Source organism: Bos indicus x Bos taurus, chromosome 12 (assembly GCF_003369695.1).
Source record: "Bos indicus x Bos taurus breed Angus x Brahman F1 hybrid chromosome 12, Bos_hybrid_MaternalHap_v2.0, whole genome shotgun sequence".
Taxonomy (NCBI): domain Eukaryota; kingdom Metazoa; phylum Chordata; class Mammalia; order Artiodactyla; family Bovidae; genus Bos; species Bos indicus x Bos taurus.
The window spans coordinates 33,024,441-33,044,555 of record NC_040087.1 but is presented as its reverse complement, the minus strand read 5'-3'; the positions used below and the strand labels follow the sequence as shown (position 1 = coordinate 33,044,555).

The following is a 20,115-nucleotide window of genomic DNA, read 5'->3' as shown; positions in this document are numbered from 1 at the left end:
TTGGGGCAGCGAAGACCAGAATGCCCTTCACTCTATCCAGATCAATCAGAAGCCCTTACTTCAGAGAGCCTATGTGTCATGGTCCAGGCACAGGTTGGAAAAGAATTTCCAGACATGAGACAGAATGAGAGGAAAATAAAGTTTATTGGAGTGGGAGACGCTGTTAGAACAGCAGGCCAGCCCAAGGGAGAACCAACGTTGAACAGGGATTCCTTAGTCCACTTTTATACCCAGGGTACAAGGAGTGGGATAGGGGTCTTGTGAGTCATTTGCTGATTGGATGAGGCATGTATACTGGGTGGGGGAAGAGTAGGGCAAATACCTTCTCCCTATGGGGTAGGAGGGGAGACAGCTTATACTGTTCCATTAATAATTACAACATGGGGGAGGGAAAGACGATAAGGGTCTGGTTCTTCTGTTCCTGCATTCCAAGACCCTCCTTGGTTTCATCTGCTCTTTGGTCCTTGGGTCACCACCCTATGTCCTAAATATTTTACATCAGTCTTACAAGAACTGCAATTTTTCTTTCGACACTTTATGTCCCTTTAAGGTTAGTTTCTGGAGTAAATACAAGGTGTCTTGTAGGCTGTTTGCCAAACACTTTGAACACAGCAGCAAAACATCTACATATCATATCAACACAGACTTATGAGGGAAGTCCAGGTCATCTAGATCAGCTTTCAATATCTGGGAGAAGTGAGGCTTTCAGTATATCCTTGTGGCATTACAGCCCACGTATATTGCCATTCATTCCAAGTAAAGGCAACAAGATACTAAAATCAGGGTGTACAGGGATACTAAAAGCTGCACTGCAGAGATCTATCACAGAAAAGAAATTACGGCCTTTAGGAATGCAAGACACTAAAGTATGGGGGTCTGGCACTACAGAATGTCAAGGGATAATAATATCATAGATAGATGTCAGATCCTATACAAATCTCCAACCCTGGACATTTGTTTTTCTAACGGGCAAAATGGGAGTGTTACAAAGGCTTGTGCAAGGCACAATGAGCCCTTTCTTGGTGTAAGCTAATATTAAAGGTTTTACTCCTTCTATGGCCTCCTACCTTAATGGATACTGGCGAATACTGGGCAGAGGCTTACCTTTATCCATAGTAATTTTGATGGGGGATGGGGAATGTATTCATCCATGTCAGTAGAATCAAGTGCCCATAATTCTTTAGGTACTAAGGCTAGCAACCTATCTTGTTCAGCATCATCCTCATCATGAGTCACAAACATTATATGATGAAGGAAATCTGATTGTCCTTTAGATCTAGAAACATTTCTCCCTAGGAATAAAGGAAATATGGGCTTTGTAAACTTCTAACAGGTCTCTACCTATCAAGTGAACAGGAGCACTTTCTACCAGAAGAAAGGAATGTCTTCCCTTAAGTTTCCCTAAGTAGAACTCTAAGGATAATGATTTAGGAGCCTTAACAGGCTCATTAGAAACCCCCACCATCTGTACTGAGGTATCACTCTGAAGGAGAGCGCCTTTAATTTTGGTAGGGTTTAAAACTGAAAAGGTGGCCCCTGTGTCTATTAGGTCTTTAATTGTTTCTCCTTTTATAATCATTTCTACTTCTCCCAGAGTATTAGAGAGGAGGAGGGGAAAAGCTCCCCATGTTCCCTAGGAGCAGCAGCCCTACTCCTGTTTAACTTGGAATTCTGGTCTAAAACCCAGTTCTTCCTCTAGCCTTTTTCTTTTAGCTTACAGTTCATTTTCTGATGTCCTGGTTTCCCACAGTAAAAACAAACTCTTTGTTTTCCTATCAATTGAGAACTAAATGGGGGTTGGTTGACCTTCAGCTGGCTTTGAGTACTTAACTGGCACAGCTGAAGGTTCATGATTTTGGTAGATAATCCTTCTTCTTTCTAATGGTTTTGAAAAGTTGGTCAGCCAGTGTAACGAGACCCTTGGTATACAATGCAGACCAACCTAGACTGTGTCTTTTGACCAAAGTAGCCAAATCCTCATCTAAACCTTCTAAAAAGGTGGAGTTAAGCATGAGATCATTTTGGGGGCTGGAGAATGATTCAGGCGTCAAACCCAAATATTGTTTAAAAGTTTTTTCAAATCTCTCAAAATAATCTGGAATTGATTCATCTGGTCTCTGCTTGCACTGTTGAATTTTTGTCCAGTCCTCAGTCTTTGAAAAAAGCTCTGGGATAAGTCTGAGTAATTTCTGAGCCAATTCCTTGCATTCAGTATGAGCCTGTGGACTGTGGGATTCAAAATCCATTAAGGGGTGTTTCCATCCGGCTTTCTCCATTCCCTTGCTTTATTTTCAGAAACTAATAGCTGAATTAGTTGATATAGATCTGAAAGCCCAGGTTTGTAGGCCTGGATGGCTAATTCAAATTCCTTAGAAAATCCCAGTGGATCCTGACTGGGATCAGGAAATTCCTTAGCTAGGGCTCTAAGTTCTGTACTGGTCCAGAATGTGAAGGTAAATACTGAAGATGAGTCACCTCTCCCTGTGATAGGTTTCTCCTTAAAGGGAACGATAATCACTTCTGATTTTTCATCCTCCTTTGCTGGGGAAAGAGCAGCAGCAGGAGGCTGAAGGACAGATAAAGTGTCTGGCAGTTCAGATAGAAGAGGAGCAAAGGGAGAGACAGAGTTAGCAGTGGCTTTTCCTAGTTCTGATATCATATCAAGCAATTTTTTGTTGGTTTCCTGCAAAGAAGTTACTCTATTATTTCCTCTTTTAGAAGCTTCTAGATACCAAAGTAAGCATTCCATTCAGTCTGATCTTATGGCCAGCTTTTTCTAGTTTTGCAAGCAAAAATATCAATTTTGGAATACAGAAAGAACCCCAATTTGGCCATTTTAAGTTTGGGTCTCCTTTAGTATAAATTCCCCAATTAACTAGGTACTTGCAAGTATGCATTCCGTACATATTGTACATGAATTTGGCCGGGGTGTTAGTCGGAGGTTGGCTTTCTGACGCTCCTCCTTTTTGATTTTGCGAGATTGTATTTCCCATTTTAAGCTGAATTTGTCAGGGATAAAAAATCACTAGTGAACTTGTGTAGTGGGTCCGTGTGCTGCTTGTGAGCTTAACTCTTAGGAGTCACCCTAGAGTCGTTTCACCCTCTTATGTGTCTCGGGTTCTGCCTCCAGAAATCTAAGACTACCACGGCTGCTCAGGTTGCTAGATGGCCAGTTCTTATTGCGACCACTGGACGAGCAAGTATTTTAATTAATGAGTGGGTTTCCCTATGGGACCACTGCATGGTATGAGGACTATGCCTCCACCACTCCAGTAAATTTCTCAGTCACCTGAGAAAACCGTAACTGACCAGGAGGAGTCCTGTCCCTTCTCTTTGGAGCAAAGCTCTCATGTACTTTCCTCACTTTTATCCCAACAAATTCTATAAAGACAGCTGAATTGAGGAAGTGTCAGATCAGCCTCTTACCTATGCACTCAGCCAAGATCATTCAATCCCCTACAATGGAGTGACCTCAGTATCTTTTCAACTGAGCCCCGGGTATGCCTCGATTTCTTTCAGTCGAGGCCCCCGACCAGTACCTTTCCACTGGCTGGGTATTCTGCTGGGCTTTTTCACCCAGCTCCCACCCGACTGGGTGGGAATTTCTCAGTATCTTCCAACTGAGCCCCACTCAGTGTCGAGACCATGAGTGGGTATGCCCCGGATATTTCACCCAAGCCCCACCCCACCCCCGCCAGTATCTTTCCAACTGGGAAGGAGCAGCTAACCTGCTCCGCTGCCAAATAAAACTCAGAATCTCAACCAATACAGGAGATTTGAGAACCAGGAGAGATTTACCCATATTCGTCTGGATTCCCCAAGAAGGCGAATGGGTGCAAAGGGCCACTGCTGGTACCAAAGCTCTGGTTCTTCGTGGAGTTCAGGTGAAGGAAGGAAGTCCACTCTGGGTACCTTCATGGTCACCAAAACCGTCGACTAAAAAGATGTACAACTTGAGAGTTGTGAGTTAAGTTTTGCACCTGGATTCCCAGAACATCCTGGGTCTCTGAATACCCTACAACATGCTCGCTACCAAAACCTTTGTTTCCGTAGTCTCCAGACAACTGACCCCCTGTGCCAGTCGCCACCTCTCCCACAGGCGCTTCTGGTAACCACTGCTCTGCTCTCTTCATCTGCTCTGTTCACCGCAAGCACGTTGCTTGTCTGGTGGAAACAAACTCTCTTGTGCGTAAATATTTGAGTGAAAGAAACTAAACTGATTGGATAGAAAAGAAGTTCTAACAGTGGTTTCTAGTCGCCTGGGAATGGGTCAGAAATGCAGATTCTTGGGCCCATGCAGACAGCAGTCTGGACTGAGGCCCAGCAATCCATGTACCAAGGAACCCTCCAAGGTTCTGATGCCCCTGGAGGCTGAGCAACATTGGTAGGAGGAGGTGTCCTTCAAGAAGGACTTTGCTCCTGCATACATTTTAAGTCTGGGGCTTGTGCTCAGTTCAGAGGGGGAACTGAGAGCTCTGATCTTCCCAGCACTTCCAGAGACTCTGGGAGGACTTTGGCGGGGGCGGTCCCCATGTCCCCAGCTCTATGCCCCCAGAGGCTCGTGGGGGATTTGGGATCCCCCTGGTGCCTGGCTCAGTTTCTGCACAGTGCAGGGGTCAGAGGAAGAAGCCGAGCCTCTGGTGGTCTCATCACTTGGCCCTCGCTCCCCCTACTCCTTAAGTTTAACCCTCTGGCTGCCCCAACAAGGTCAAAGCACCTGGTGTGTCATGCGAAAAATATTCCCCAGCATCGTGCTTTGCCTCCAGCTGTGAAACTGATTAGTGGCCTTAAAAATTCCCCCAAGAGTCTCTACTGGCAGCTGTAGTTGCTATTTTAAAACAGCAGAAGCATGTGTGAGAGAGGAAGGGAATTGTGTGTTATGTACAGGAAAAAGGTAAAAAAAACTTTCCTTCCAAGTTAAAGAATGGCACACCCAGTAGAAGAAACGTGCTTTTTGTTGGTACAGCCTAACTTTTAGTTAATTGTGATAAAGCTATTTCTGAAATCAGTATCAAGAAGTTCAGCTGGTTGGGAATCAAGAGACTATGGGATTAGAAGACGAGAAGCCGCCGCTACAGATGCGACGGAAGGTGGGCTCCTTGCTGAATGCTCGGCCAGGGCAAGCTGACTACATGCATTCAGGAACTCTGTCTGAAATACAGGATGGAAATCAAAAGTGCCTGATACAATAAAGATAATGGTTCAAGTGATTACTCAGACCTGGATTTTTTTTTTCCCTCTGCCTTCCATAAGGATGAGTTTTAAAAGTCCAGTTTATGGACCACTCATGGCCAGAGAACCCAAACTAAACCTGCAGAAAAGTTCAGCCCTAGACCTGGCCAGAATTCTATTTATCCAGCAAGGGTTTACTGAGCATCTACCAAATGGACAACACACGTGCAGCCCTGGAAATGTGAGTGAAGAGACTCTTAGTCCATAGGATGGAGACAAAGTATGTGATGTTAAAACAGGTCCAAGCAGAGCTCAGAGGAGACTGGAGGGAGACATCTCGGTTGGGTGAAGGAAAGAGATGGTACATTTCAGGCGGGACTGGAGCCTCTGCAAAGACACACAGGTCTGAAAACGGACAGCAGGGCATCTTGACCGGATGAGCCCATGGAGAGGTGCTGGAGCCCCAGGCAGGAAGGAGGTCAGGCAGGTGGATTCTGCAGGGGGGTCTGCATGTGGGTAGGCTGGGGCAGGGGGATTCAACCATCTCTGGCAGAGTTGCCAAGGTTACGTCATTGTGATAACTCTACCAGGATCTGAAGATGGCCTGGAGAGGTGAACTAAAGAGAGCAAGGGGCTTGATCAAAGACAAGAGACGCAAACTAACATTTGTCTCCTGTTAGTCACAGGATACGTCCTCGTTGCACCCAACATGGAGCTGATTCCTTTCCAACCAAAGCAGGCAGACACCTCTGAATCTCTGAGGTGGGCAAGCATAAAATTCACTGTTTTCAGATCACGGACTACTTGGAAGAGGAAACTAACCATGAAGCAATTATACACCAATCAAAAAAATTTTGATAGGAAGAAAACAGACAAACCACTTCTTTTGAAGTTTCTTTTGAAACATCATTCAAGAAGGTACAGGAAAATTATTTTAATCACTGGGTATACAGGGTTAAAAATGTTGAATACTACTGTTTCCAAAGCACCTTTTATAAATTCATTCAGGTAACTTGACAATGAGAAGGCAGCAACAGAGGATGAAAGGAGTTTTGAGTAAACGCCAGGAGATGGTAAAGGACAGGGAAGCCTGATGTGCTGCAGTTCATGGGGTTGCAGTCACACACAACTTAGTGAGTCAACAACTCCTTAACAATTATTGAACACAATATAATGCCTACCACTTGCAATTTGTTTGAATTACTGGCATTTGTTTTCCCAGGCAGTACTTTCTAGGAAATATTTCCCACTCTGTACACAAAGGTACCATTTTTTTTCCCCTAAGTTCAGTTCAGTCGCTCAGTCGTGTCCAACTCTTTCCCCTAAAACCCTCTTTAAAGTGAAAGTGAAGTCGCTCAGTTGTGTCCGACTCTTTGTGATCCCATGGACTGTAGCCTACCAGGTTCCTCCGTCCATGGGATTTTCCAGGCAAGAATACTGGAGTAGGTTGCCATTTCCTTTTCCAGAAGATCTTCCTGACTCGGGGATTGAACCCAGGTCTTCCGCATTGTAGGCAGATACTTTACCGTCTGAGCCACCAGGGAAGTGGAAAACCCTCTTTGAACACAACCTAATACCTTGAAGTCGAAGGAAGCTGCATGACCAGGATGGAATGCTCTTCCAGGCCTCAGCTGCTGCTCTGGGAGCAAATCATGTGAAACAAATATTCACTGTCAGCCCAGATGTTTGATTTGCTGTTAATATACAGCCAATTTGATTTTCACCCAGTGCTCGGGGGGAGGGAGGAATAGAAATATATATAAACTGTGGACAAAACAAATGCAGATCTGGTAGGTGGAGAAGCTACAAACGTCAACACTGGACATGTCTTCTTTCTTCCTAAATCAGAGAAAGTGCTGCTGACCAGAGGGAAAAGGGTCTCTCCTGCCCCCTGCTGTCTTTCCACCTGACTTGCAGCATTCTAGAATTTTTGAATCACTATTTCAAGGGAAAAGATTTCTGTAGATTTTTCCCTGACTCAGAAAATTTCTAAAACAGTGAATGAATTTTAATTCCCCATCCTTACTTATGAGATACTTTATGAATTAACACGCATGAATTTGAGTAAATACCAGGAGATAGAGGAGGACAGAAGAGCCTGGTGGGCTGCAGTCCATGGGGTCATCGACTGAGACACGACTTAGCAACCGAACAACAACAAACGACGGGAGGCTGAGTGTTTGCTGACGGCTGTGTGGAGCTGGGAGTTCTGAATGTTGCTTTAACCTAGTTTAGATCCAAGGCAGTCAAATAAGCAGCTATCAAAACAAACCAACAGAAAGGGGCCATGAAGAAAATAAAGCCCCCTTCAGACAAATAATCAAAATAATGTGATCAGAAGAGTGTAGAGAATGGTCTACATTTATTTGCTGTTACCACTTGCACTAGAAGCTTCAGGAATTTGATGTTTAAAAAGTTCAAATAGCTAAAGAACAGGAACAAAACTAAAAGCCAGACAGCAGGCTCTGGGAAAGCATTTTTCATACACATGATTTTTGGTGACAGGCGGAAACAGAACACAGGGCTCAAAGAATCAGTATCCTTTCTTGCCACCTCAAGAGCCACATCTCCAGCTCTTCAAGCCTGAGGTCTGAGGACCACAGGTGTGCACGTGACATCCCAGGAAGGGTTTGTTTTTGCACAATTTGGACTGACCCAGGCCAAATGCCACAGCATCCAAGAGGTCCCACAGATACAAGACACTGGTCTCCCAGCGACGACACTAAATAATCAACACCACAATTGGCGGGAGGTCAGATCACTTTGAGAAGCTGGCTCCCCCGGTGCTGGGGTGGATTCTGCTGGGATTTACCCACCCAGCCCTCTGGGACACGCCTAGGGGAGCACCTTGCTGCCAGTCTCCACCTGCTCCACCCCTCTAGCTTCTCTCTGCCCAAAGTCACAAGGCACTGCTTTTCAAAGAAGGATTTGTGTGGCTGCCCAAAACTTTCCTATGGCTTCACAGCCAACAAAACTATCTTTCCACGATGAGGTCATCCAGCTGTTTTCAAACACAATGTATTGAAAGGCAGAAGAAAACTAATAGCGTGCCTTTACTGAATAATACTCCCCCCTTTGACTTAGGTGAACCCAAAGAATCAGAAGGATTTGCTTCCATTGAAGCTAGAAGTTTTAAGTCCTCAACCTCGTGCTTGAGGTTTTCCTGGTCTAGGGAGGACACCCTCACGACCCCAACACTTCTGCCCACTCCACAGGGGGCAGGTGTAAACAGTAGCCAATCCTTACTTTTCCCAAGTCAAAGGTGGAGGATGTGGAGTAAAACAACCTTCAGCTGTGCACATTAACTGCACCACGGAGGAACTGCAAATTGTTTTTGTATCGCCATGGGAGGATAGCACGCTTCCCACGGTCTAAATCCCCACTGTCTAAATCCAAAGACTTCTTTCCTTGAAGCCCTCGTCTGCTCTGAAAAGCTCAGGGGTTCAGGGTTCCCTTCTGCAAATGCAACCCAGCAGCTTCCAACAGCAGGGCCACCCCAGACAGAGACCCATGGCACGTACAATGCTCTTTCCGAACTGGGCACCAGGCACTCACTGCTGACACGGTTTTCTGGGTCCTGGCCACTCTCATGAAGCTCAGTCAGACCTGGGCGCCTAAGGGCCAGGAAACTAAGATCTGCTAGCAGGTGCGTCCGAGGCCCCGCGCACTCCTCGCGTGCAAATCCCACAGCTGGGCACCCGGGCTTTCTCCCCTGCGGGCCGGAGTGCATCGTGCGTGTGGGGACTCCAAGTGAACTAGCTGGCTAACTCACAGACACGTCGGGGAACGCTGAATTTCCAACTCCGCAAGTAGCGGAGTGGGCCGCGAATTTGAGTCTCAAACAAGCCCAGCTGCGCGTCCACGCGCAGAACAGCCGCTAGCTTGGACCTCGGAAGAGACGGGCCCGGCTGCGGCTGACCCACCCCTGGGTCCGAGGACATGCGATGCCCAACGGGGTGTCGGGGCGCTTCTCCCGTCTAGCGAACTCACAAGCACGTGCAGCGCACACACCTGTGCACACTCCTGCGCCCGCCTCCATCTCCACTCCCCGTAACCGCCCACCGAGGACCTGTTCACCTGCACTGCAAGGGGGTGCGCAGAGGGAGGGAAGGCCTGTCTCGCCCTTCCAGCGCCCAAGTCGCCCCCGCATCGGTTCGAACCCCGACCCTTTCGAAGCCTGTCACCCCCTCCCCCTCCTAGGCCCGGCCGGCCCGGCGTCCCGCACTCAACTGGTGGGGCTGGAGGGACTGAGGTTGGGAAAAAGAGTCCAGGGAGCCACGAACTTAAGTGGCCTTTCAGGAGCTGGGACAGGGTGTGGCTGCCCGGGGAAGCCCCTTGCTTGAAATTTGGGGGCGCCTCGGGAGGCCTGCTTCCTGCCCTCGGGTGTGGCGTTCGCCTCGCGAACTGGAAGGACCTGCCGGCTCTCAGTGAACCACCCGGATTCCACCCCGCGCGCACTCCACCCCGCGCGCACTCCACACTCTCCGAGCGCGCGCCGCTCCTCCCCGCTCGGCCCCGCCCCGCGCCGCACCAGGCGCACCTGCGCACGCTCCTTGCGCCTGGATTCCCAGAGCATTCTGGGTCTCTAGCCACGTGCGCAGAAAAGAGGCGCCCTAGAGGTGAACGCGCAGGGAATCCGTGGTCTGCAGAAACAAAATTCTGGAGAAGTGACTTGTCCAAGGGTATCTTACTCAATTTTTGTTTGTTTTTGGTTTTCAGAGTATTGAATGTGGCTGCTGTCTCTGCGCACAGTTCATAAATGTAAAAACTTTAAGGAAACTAGACAAAAAACCCAACTTGAGAGGTTGGCATTCTGAGCGTGGGTGTACAATCGTTTATTTTCCGGCTAATATTGTGTTTCATTCTATTAATACTAGGTTGTGGATCAGTAGTGGACCAAGTGCAGACATCCCCAGAAAGGATCAAATCCCCGAAGCCGCTTGAAGCTGAGGCTGGCCTGTATTTCCAGGAAATGGACAGACCACCTGGTGTCCTAGTTCTTAAGAAACCAATCAAACAGCAACAGTGGATGGAAAGCTTGAGCAACCAGCCTTGGAAAACGCAGGCCAGCAAGAGACCGCACATGTCTTTAATATTAATAAGTTCCTTTCCACACAGAAGCCTCTCAAAAAGGCTTCCTGCCCAGAAATGAGGCTTTAACAAGGAGCTTTGGAACAAGACATTTTCCCAAATAATTAACAGAGGATAGTCCATCATTGGGTTGGTTTTTGGTCAGGAAATCTTTTCTCAGTAAGCCTCACTGGCTGGAGAAGGGATATTTTTCAGGTAACAGGTGAGATGCTGTCAAAGTAAAGTAGGCATGTAATACTTTTTCCTTAGAAAGTGAAGTGAAAGTAAAGTCACTCAGTCGTGTCCGACTCTTTACGACCCGGTGGACTGTAGCCCACTAGGCTCCTCTGTCCATGGGATTCTCCAGGCAAGAATACTGGAGTGGGTTGCCATTTCCTTCTCCAGGGGATCTTCCCGACCCAGGGATCGAACCCAGGTCTCCTGCATTGCAAGCAGAAGCTTTAACCTCTGAGCCACCAGGGAAGCCCTGGTGGCTTTTCTTTCTTTTTTTCTTTTTCCTTAAGCACACTCTAACTTGCATGGTGTCAGGCAACTTGTTTTTCTTGTTTCCTACTGGTACCCCTAGCAAAGTGTGCAGTCTGTACTATCTGCATAATAAACTTTTGCTACAAACACATAAAAGCATGGACCTGGTAGCTTTGAAATTTCTGAATTTATCACTTTTGAAATAGGTGATTAAAAAACTTCATGGTTTTATTGAGCTATAATTCGTATACCAGAAAATCTACCCTTAAGTGCATAGTTCAGTATTTTTAGACTATTACAGAATTGTGCAACTACCACCACCATCCAAATGTACAACATTTTCATCACCCTCAGAAGACACATTGTGCCCCTGAGCAATCGCCCCACCTTCCATTCAACCCCTCCACCCCCAGCCCTAGGCAACCACTAGTCTACTTTACATCTATAGATTTGCTTATGACTTTCTTGTGAATGGAATCGTGTTGTATGTTGCCACTTGATGTTGTTTAGTCGCTCAGTTGTGTCTGACTTTTTGCGATCCCACGGACCATAGCCCACTAGGCTCCTCTGTCCATGGGATTTCACAGGCAAGGGTACTGGAGAAGGCTGCCATGCCCTCTTCCAAGGGATCTTCCTGACCCAGGGATTGAATCCATGTGGCCTGCATTGGCAGGTGGATTCTTTACCACGGAGCCCCCAGGGAAGCCCATGAGCCCCCTTAGGACTGGCTTTTTTTTAAACTTAGCATAATGTTTTTAAGGTTTATCCATTTTGTGTGTGTTTTATTCTTATTACAGCTGAATAACATTCCATATTATGGCTATACCACATTTTATATATTTGTGGATAACTTTTTGAGGTATTTATGGGCTTTTCTCCCAGTGTTTTCCTTGTTGTCTTATTTCCATTCAAACAGGTCTCGGGATTTTCTGTTTGTTTCCCCAGAAGGGTCTTTGGCAGCACAGAAAATTGACATAGTTTACAAGAATTCTTGGTCTTCACTTCTAAAAACTCAAGAGGTAGAACAGGGCTTGAGGAAGGGGGCTCTATGCCTTGGACTGCGGGAGAGATCTGAGAGACATCTCTTTGCCCCCTCAGAGTGCACTGGGCAGACAGTGCGCCCCAAGACAGGAATGGTAGACCATGGGCATGGGGGCCCAGCTCCCCAGAGGCTCCGGTGCCCTATCCCTGGCACAGAAGCCTCATAAAACAGCCAGGCCAAAAGAAAGCACGTGTCTTTAATGGTGACCTGTGTGGGCAGATGACAGAAGAATGGAGGAGCCCAGTGCTTTGCAGCATCTGAAACCCTGCAGAGTTCATACACACCTGAGGCAGAAGCACAAGAATGACTGAGGGTGAAAAAAAAAGAATGAGGTTGAATTTTCTACTGGCCCTGATGTGTGGGGGAATCAGGGGAGAATGAGATACAGTCGTTCTCGCACACCTGGTTTGGAGGCCCAAGATAAGTCTACACTATACTCGTTAGATAAGTTCATTGAAACCAAGAATATGGTGCACATCTCATACTCATCAGATATAACTCCAACACGACAGGACAGGACATTCTACTTAGAAAAATGTTTTATATGCTGCCTGTGCCCCTTAGTCTGTGACTTTTCTGCATGACCCCTTTCCAATGAAGCAAGACAAGCTTATTATGCAACATAACATCCTTGACCTTTTTTCCCCAAAACAACTTGTACCAAAGTTTAAATTTTGGTAAAACTAATACTTTGAATTTATACTTCAGGCTCAACTGATAAATCATCTCACAGCTACAGGAAAAATAAAGTAAAACATTGAAGACAAATTAAGAAAAAGCATATAGGGTTCCCCATCATTTATACCCAAGGATAGTGATTTAATCAGTATAGAAATAACAAACTGGCCAGAGTCACAGGAGGGAGGAGGAGTCACAGGAGGAGTGTTGAGGAGCATTGGCTCATTGCAGCTGTCCCCAGAACAGACACAAAAGGGTAGGACTCGGGGCCCCAGCTCTTACTCCAAGGTGGCAGAAGAAAAAGTCTTCTGGGGTTTGTTTTTGGTGGTGTCATAAGATCGGACTAGTTCTTCCTGAGAAATCACAGCTCGTTCTACCTGAGAAAACGCATATCCATCTGAAAGAGCAAAGCATGGGGACGCTGTTAGAAGGTAAATATGTACAGTGAACATTCTGGTAACAGAAATCAAAACCCCTCCCCATCTGGGGCACATTGGCCACCTCAGGCAGGGATGGCTGAGACAGGGAGAGTGGCAAGGTCTGGGGAGGGCTTGGTGATGGAGCAGTTTGCAAACCTAGCTGCATCAGAACCACTGACGAAGCCCTTTCTGCATCCTTCTTTCTGGGGCCAATGGATCTGCATGGCTGGACATCACTGGGTGCTTTTTAAAGTTCTCCCAAGGATTCTGATGTGGTGCCTGATGCTCCCTGAGAGCCATGTCCTGGAGGATGCAGCCTGGCCAAGGGGCCCAGGGGCTCATGCCTGTCTCTATGGGCCTGTGGCCCAGCCCAGTCTGAGCAGCTCAAGAGGGGACCCACAGGTCCCTCACTACATTTTCCCACCACCATTCAAGAGAAGGGGCCCTGGAATAGTCTGAGTCTTGAAACTAAAACCTACAACTGGAACCCAGAAAGGTAAGTTTTGAAGCTGAAAACATGCTGGGGGACAACATGCAATATTAATATTAAACTTGATTTAAAAAAAAAAAAAGTCCACCATGCTGGAAATGTCTCTGTTTTAAAAATTTAGCTGATTTTAACTAAGTATTCAAAGTGGTTTACTTGAGTTGACATGAATAACAGGGTCATGGGTAGAAGTTCCCAGAGGAAATAACTCATGACCAGCACTCTCTCTCTCTCTGGGAGAATCAATCCTAGAATCATTTCTGAAAGCGATACCAGCTCTTGTGGGGCAATGAGGAGAGCTGATGAGTATTTCCGCTCTTCTCTAACTTCTGACCTTGGCAGGTCAGACCTAGAGCAGTCTCATATTTGAACAATATTAATACATTTAGGTTAAAACACGACCCTGAGCAAGCACATGCTGCTTCCACACACTCCCAAGCTTTACTATGGCTCACTGGTGACAGTGGATTTACTTGTGAGTAGCCATGCTCTTTAGCAGAAGAAAACGTAACTTGTGTCCATGTGTTGTGAACTGGCTTATGTGCTTGTCTGTCGAAGGAGAGAGGGATGTGGTGGTCCACAGCCTTCTCTGCATGGAGAGCCGCCCAGGAGCTGGTAAGAAGCCTGGTACCCCGCACAAAGGCAGGACCAGCGGTTCTCAAACTACAGTGGGCACCACCACCAGACGGTTGATTCAGTGAGTCTGCAGTGGGGCCCAAGAGCCAACAGTTCTAGCAACTTCCCGGGTGACACTTCTGCTCCTGGGTTAAGGACAGTGCATGGAGCACCACTGTTTTAGGCCATTTTCACCATGCTATTGGACTGGATGCAGGTATCAGTGGCTTCCCATTCCCGGGGATGACCTTCCTCCCACTCGGGATGGATCCACCCAGAATCTCAAGGTGGAATCTGGGTTGGCACTTCTCAGGTGTCACGGATTCTCTGCGTGGCTGTGGGGACAGGAGGGAGTGCCCTGTGGCAGCAAGTCCCTGAGAAGATTTTCTGAGCACAGTGCCGCCCCCCGCCCCCCCCCGCCTCCCCCAAGCACAAGTCCAGGCTCTGTCAGCAATGCAAACTGCCGAAGGAGGAAAAACCACTGTCCTTCACTTTATCTTAAATGTTGAGGGCTGTGAAAAATAAAAATATGAGAACAGCCTCACCCTTATAAAATGAAGATGTCTTCGCATTTTAAATGGTCTCCTTGTTCTGCATTAATGGTTTTTAAAAATTCAGGCAGTCACCTTTTTAAAAACGTGGTTAAATGCATGTAGCATAAAGTTTACCATCTTAAGGACATGAAGTGTCCAGTTCAGTGGCACTAAGAACAAACACAAGGCTATGCAGACACCCCCACCCTCTGGCCCCGGAACTCTCTGCCTCCGCAACCTGAGACTCCCCTCGCCCCTCCCCTGGAAACCCTGCTCTCCCTCTGAGAATCTGACTGCTCCCGGGACCTCATGTCTGTGGGGTCACACAGTACTTGTCCTTTCATGCCTGGCTTATTTCACTCAGCATGTGCCTTCAAGGAGGAGGACCTCACGTTTAACTGCCCATCCTTCTGTGAGTCAATGACATCTCCATGTTGTGCGCGTGACTTACGTGGGGCACCTAGGTCAACAGAGTTGTTCCGGAAGATCACCTGACAGGGCCTGGGACTCGCGGACCTTTGGAGATTCACTTCCTCCACCTTGAAACTAAATCAAACACAGACTGGCTTTAGTTCGTTGCGTACTAAGTTGTGTTAGTCGTGTCTGATTCTTTGTGACCCCATGGACTATAGCCCACCAGGCTCCTCTGTCCATGGGATTCTCCAGGCCAGGATACTGGAGTGGGTTGCCATTTCCTACTTCAGGGGATCTTCCCAACCCAAGGACTGAACCTGCATCTTTGTGTCTCCTGCATTGGCAGGCAAGTTATTTACCACTAGTGCCACCTGGGAAGCAGATTTAAAGGGATTTGTTGGAGGAAAAAAAAGTTTCAAGGTAAAAGTTAAAAAAAAAACTTCCTTACCACTTGGAGAATGTTCTTACATTTAAAATAAAATGGATATTATCCAGACACTCTCGGCAAGATGCTTCTAAAATAGTATTTTGCTGTGAGCATCTCTTATATTGTTTAGTCATTATGTCGTGTCCAACTCTTTGTGACCCCATGGACTGCAGCATGCCGAGCTCCTCAGTCCTTCACTATAGCCCAGATACACATACCCCACTATTACTCAAACTCATGTCCATTGAGTTGACGATGCTATCCAACCATCTCATCCTCTGTCACCTGCTTCTCCTCCTGCCCTCAATCTTTCCCAGCATCAGGGTCTTTTCCAATGAGTCGGCTCTTCGCATCAGGTAGCCAAAGTATTGGAGCTTCAGCTTCAGCATCGGCCCTTCCAATGAATATTCAGGCTTGATTTCCTTTAGGATGGACTGGTTTGATCTCCTTGTTGTCCAAGGGACTCTCAAGAGTCTTCTCTAGCACCACAATTCGAAAGTATCAATTCTTTGGCACTCAGCCTTGTTTATGGTCGAACTCTCACATCTGTACATAACTGCTTCATGTACAGCCCTCCTGTTTTCTCCAAAGAGCTGAACTGAACAATGAATATCCTGTTCTTCTCAGGCCTCTGAGAGTACCTTAGAGATCTTATGGCATGTATTTTCAGAATCTTTGCCCCAGTTTCCTTTTCTTACAGCAAGGCCATCATTTAGAGTGGTTCAAGATTCTTTTTCAAATTATTTGTTTATGACAGCACTGGGTCTTCGTTGCTTTGCACAGGCTTTCTCTAGTTTTGTGAGTGCAGGTTCTCACTGTGGTGGCTCCTCTTTTTGTGGCGCACGGGCTTTAGAGTAGTTGTAGAGTGTGAGCTTAGTTGCCCTGTGACATGTGGAATCTTCCCAGACCAGGGATCAGCATATGGGATCTTAGTTCCCAGACCAGAGATCAAACCTGTTTTCCCTGCATTGGCAGGCAGATTCTTAACCATTGGACCACCAGGGAAGTCCCAGTCTGAGACTCTTGACAGTGTATGTCAAGACAGGTCGGCTCTGGGCGTGAAAGCTTCTCCAGATCCCAAGGCTGACTGGGGGACCACGCGGGAAAGTCAACAGTGAGAGAACCAAGAATCTTGAACTCCTACAACTTTTTCATTTCTTGCTCTCTTCCTTGGTGAACTGATGATTTTCTATAGTGATAAGCTTGATTCCTCTTTCTTTACTTTGGTGTATTTAATATAAGTTTTTGCTTTGTGGCTACTATGACGCTTACATAAAACAATTTATATTGGTAACAGTCTGTTTTAAGTTGATAAAAACTCAAGTTAGAGTGCATTTTAAAACTTTACACTTTTACCAACATGGGTTTGATCCTGGCATTGGGAAGATCCCCCAGAAAAGGAAATGGCAACCACTCCAGTGTTCTTGCCTGGGAAATCCCATGGACAGAGGAGCCTGGCGGGCTACAGTCCATGGGTCACAAAGAGTTGGAGACAACCTAGCAACTAAAACAAACAACAACAGTGCTTTAGGTTACTGATGTTGCAATTTACCTATTTTTATCTCGTGTATCTATCAACAAATGATTGTGGTTTTAGTTATTTTTACTACTTTTGTCTTTTAACTTTTACATTAGTGCAGGTTCATAAGTGATTAAACTCACCACCTTCACATGAGATTATTCTGAATCTTACTATTTATTTACCTTTATCATTTAGATTCATACTGTCACACCTTTTCCTTTTACTTCTTAGTGCCCTTTTGTTTTGGCTTAAAGAAGTCCCTTTAACGTTTCTTTCTCTTTCTTTTTTTTGGCTGCACCGGGTCTTCGCTGCTGCGTCGGACTTTTCTCTAGTTGTGGCGAGCGGGCTCTGCTCTCTAGTTGCGGTGTGTGGGCTTCTCACTGCCGTGGCTTCTCGTGTGGAGCACGGGCTCTAGGGCACGTGGGCTTCAACAACTGTGCTGTGTGGGCTCAGCAGTTGTGGTGCACAGGCTTAGTTGCTCTGTAAGATGTGGAATCTTCCCGGACCAGGGGTCAAACCCATTTCTCCTGCATTGGCAGATGGATATTTAACCACTGGACCACCAGGGGAGTCCCCCTTTGAAGACCAGTCTAGTGGTGATGAATGCCTTCAGCTTTTGCTTGTCTGGAAAACTCTATCTCTTCTCCACTTCTGAAGTATACCTCTGCTGAGTGAAGTATTCTTGGTTGGTACTTTTTTTCTCCTTCAGCATGACACCCTACTCTCTCTCAGCCTGGAAGATTTCTTCTCATAGCCTCATGGGCATCCCCTTTTGTATCATTAACTTCTTTTCTTTTGCAGCTTCAAGGAGTCTCTCTTCATCTTTGATTTTTCACAGTTTTACATATATATATAAAATATATATAACACAGAGTTTCTCTGGTGACTCAGATGGTAAAGGATCTGCCTGCAGTGCAGGAGATCTGCGTTTAATCCCTGGGTTGGGAATATCTCCTTGAGAAGGAAATGGCAACCCATCCCAGTATTCTCTCCTGGAGAATCCCATGGACAGAGGAGCCTGGCAGACTATAATTTGCTAATGAGTCTCAGTGAAATATTTTAGGGGTTGAATCTGATTCAGGCTTTCTTATGGCTTCATGTATCTGAATATGTGGACATATATTTTTTTAAAATTCTCTTGGGTAAATACCTAGAAATGGAGCTGCAGGGTCACAGGATAGGTGTTTGCTTAAATGGATTAGAATGACCAGTTATCCAAACTGATTGTACGAGAGTCCTAGCCACTCTTCATTCTCATCACACTTGATACTATTGATGGTACATACTCAGTTCAGTTCAGTTCAGTTCAGTCACTCAGTCGTGTCTGACTCTTTGCAACCCCATGAATTGCTACACGCCAGGCCTCCCTGTCCATCACCAACTCCCGGAGTTTACCCAAACTCATGTCCATCAAGTCGGTGATGCCATCCAGCCATCTCATCCTCTGTCGTCCCCTCCTCCTCCTGCCCCCAATCCCTCCCAGCATCAGGGTCTTTTCCAATGAGTCAATTCTTCGAATGAGGTGCCCAAAGTACTGGAGTTTCAGCTTCAACATCAGTCCCCCCAATGAACACCCAGGACTGATCTCCTTTAGGATGGACTGGTTGGATCTCCTTGCAGTCCAAGGGACTCTCAAGAGTCTTCTCCAACACCACAGTTCAAAAGCATCAATTCTTCGGCACTCAGCTTCCTTCACAGTCCAACTCTCACATCCATACATGACCACTGGAAAAACCATAGCCTTGACTAGATGGACCTTTGTTGGCAAAGTAATGTCTCTACTTTTTAATATGCTGTCTAGGTTGGTCATAACTTTCCTTCCAAGGAGTAAGTGTCTTTTAATTTCATGGCTGCAATCACCATCTGCAGTGATTTTGGAGCCCAAAAAAATAAAGTCTGACACTGTTTCCACTGTTTCCTCATCTATTTCCCATGAAGTGATGGGACCAGATGCCATGATCTTAGTTTTCTGAATGTTGAGCTTTTAAGCCAACTTTTTCACTCTCCTCTTTCACTCTCATCAAGAGGCTTTTTAGTTCCTCTTCACTTTCTGCCATAAGGATGGTGTTATCTGCATATCTGAGGTTATTGATATTTCTCCCAGCAATCTTGATTCCAGCTTGTGTTCTTCCAGCCCAGCGTTTCTCATGAGGTACTCTGCATATAAGTTAAATAAGCAGGGTGACAGTATACAGCCTTGACGAACTCCTTTTCCTATTTGGAACCAGTCTGTTGTTCCATTTCCAGTTCTATTTGTTGCTTCCTGACCTGCATATAGAGGTCAGGAGGCAGGTCAGGTGCTCTGGTATTCCCATCTCTTTCAGAATTTTCCACAGTTTATTGTGATCCACACAGTCAAAGGCTTTGGCATAGTCAATAAAGCAGAAATGGATGGTTTTCTGGAACTCTCTTGCTTTTTCCATGATCCAGCGGATGTTGGCAATTTGATCTCTGGTTCCTCTGCCTTTTCTAAAACCAGCTTGAACATCTGGAAGTTCACGGTTCACGTATTGCCTGGCTTGGAGAATTTTGAGCATTACTTTAGCATGTGAGATGAGTGCAATTGTGTGGTAGTTTGAGCATTCTTTGGCATTGCCTTTCTTTGGGATTGGAATGAAAACTGACCTACATACTCAGTAGGTGCCAAATACATGGATATTGGTTGATCACCCCATTCATTTGCTTTAGATTTGCCTGTACTACAATGTTGCTTCCCCCTAGAACTTTTAAATGTGCTTTTGGGTCTCTTTACCCAAGCCACACCATCAGTTGTTTTCCATCCTTTCCTTTAAGCCTAACAAAGCACTTAAATGTAGTAGGTATTCAGCATATTCCAAAGATTGATTCTTTGCCTTAGAACCCCTGCAAAAACACTCCAGATTCAGAGAATGCCAACTGGAAACCAGGTCACACTCAGGCCTCCAGTGAAAGCCCAGAACAAACGTCTGACATGGTTACTGAGAAGACCCGTGGTCCTTTCACTCAGAACAGCTCCCAGGTTATGTCAAGCAGTTGGAACTGATCTCTCTCTGGAGCTGGTGTGCATGCAGAGGTTAAAGTCTTAATGAGAGGAATGGGATTTCCTGACACTGTGGGTGTGGGATGTGAGGAAGAGGAAGTGAGGAGGACCTCGGGATTTGGGGCCAAGAGCCATTGATTGAAAGGAAGACCATGGAGGGGTGCAGCAGAAGAGGGGCCTGCCCTCCTGGGGATTCAATGCTCAAGATGCCGAGAGGACCTGGGAAATCGT

General features: G+C 46.3%; 1 protein-coding gene across 1 annotated transcript in view; it reads right to left on the bottom strand.

Moving 5' to 3' along the window:
* Positions 1-12,567: 12,567 nt before the first annotated feature.
* Positions 12,568-20,115, bottom strand: part of LOC113902098 (phospholipid-transporting ATPase IB-like) — a 100,837-nt gene continuing 93,289 nt past the window's right edge. The window contains exons 35-36 of the mRNA XM_027557070.1: positions 14,954-15,048; positions 12,568-12,845 (exon numbers count right to left, since the gene is read on the bottom strand). Of these exons, the coding sequence (XP_027412871.1) occupies positions 12,727-12,845; positions 14,954-15,048 (214 nt within the window). The 3' untranslated portion in view covers positions 12,568-12,726. The remainder of the gene's footprint in view (positions 12,846-14,953; positions 15,049-20,115) is intronic.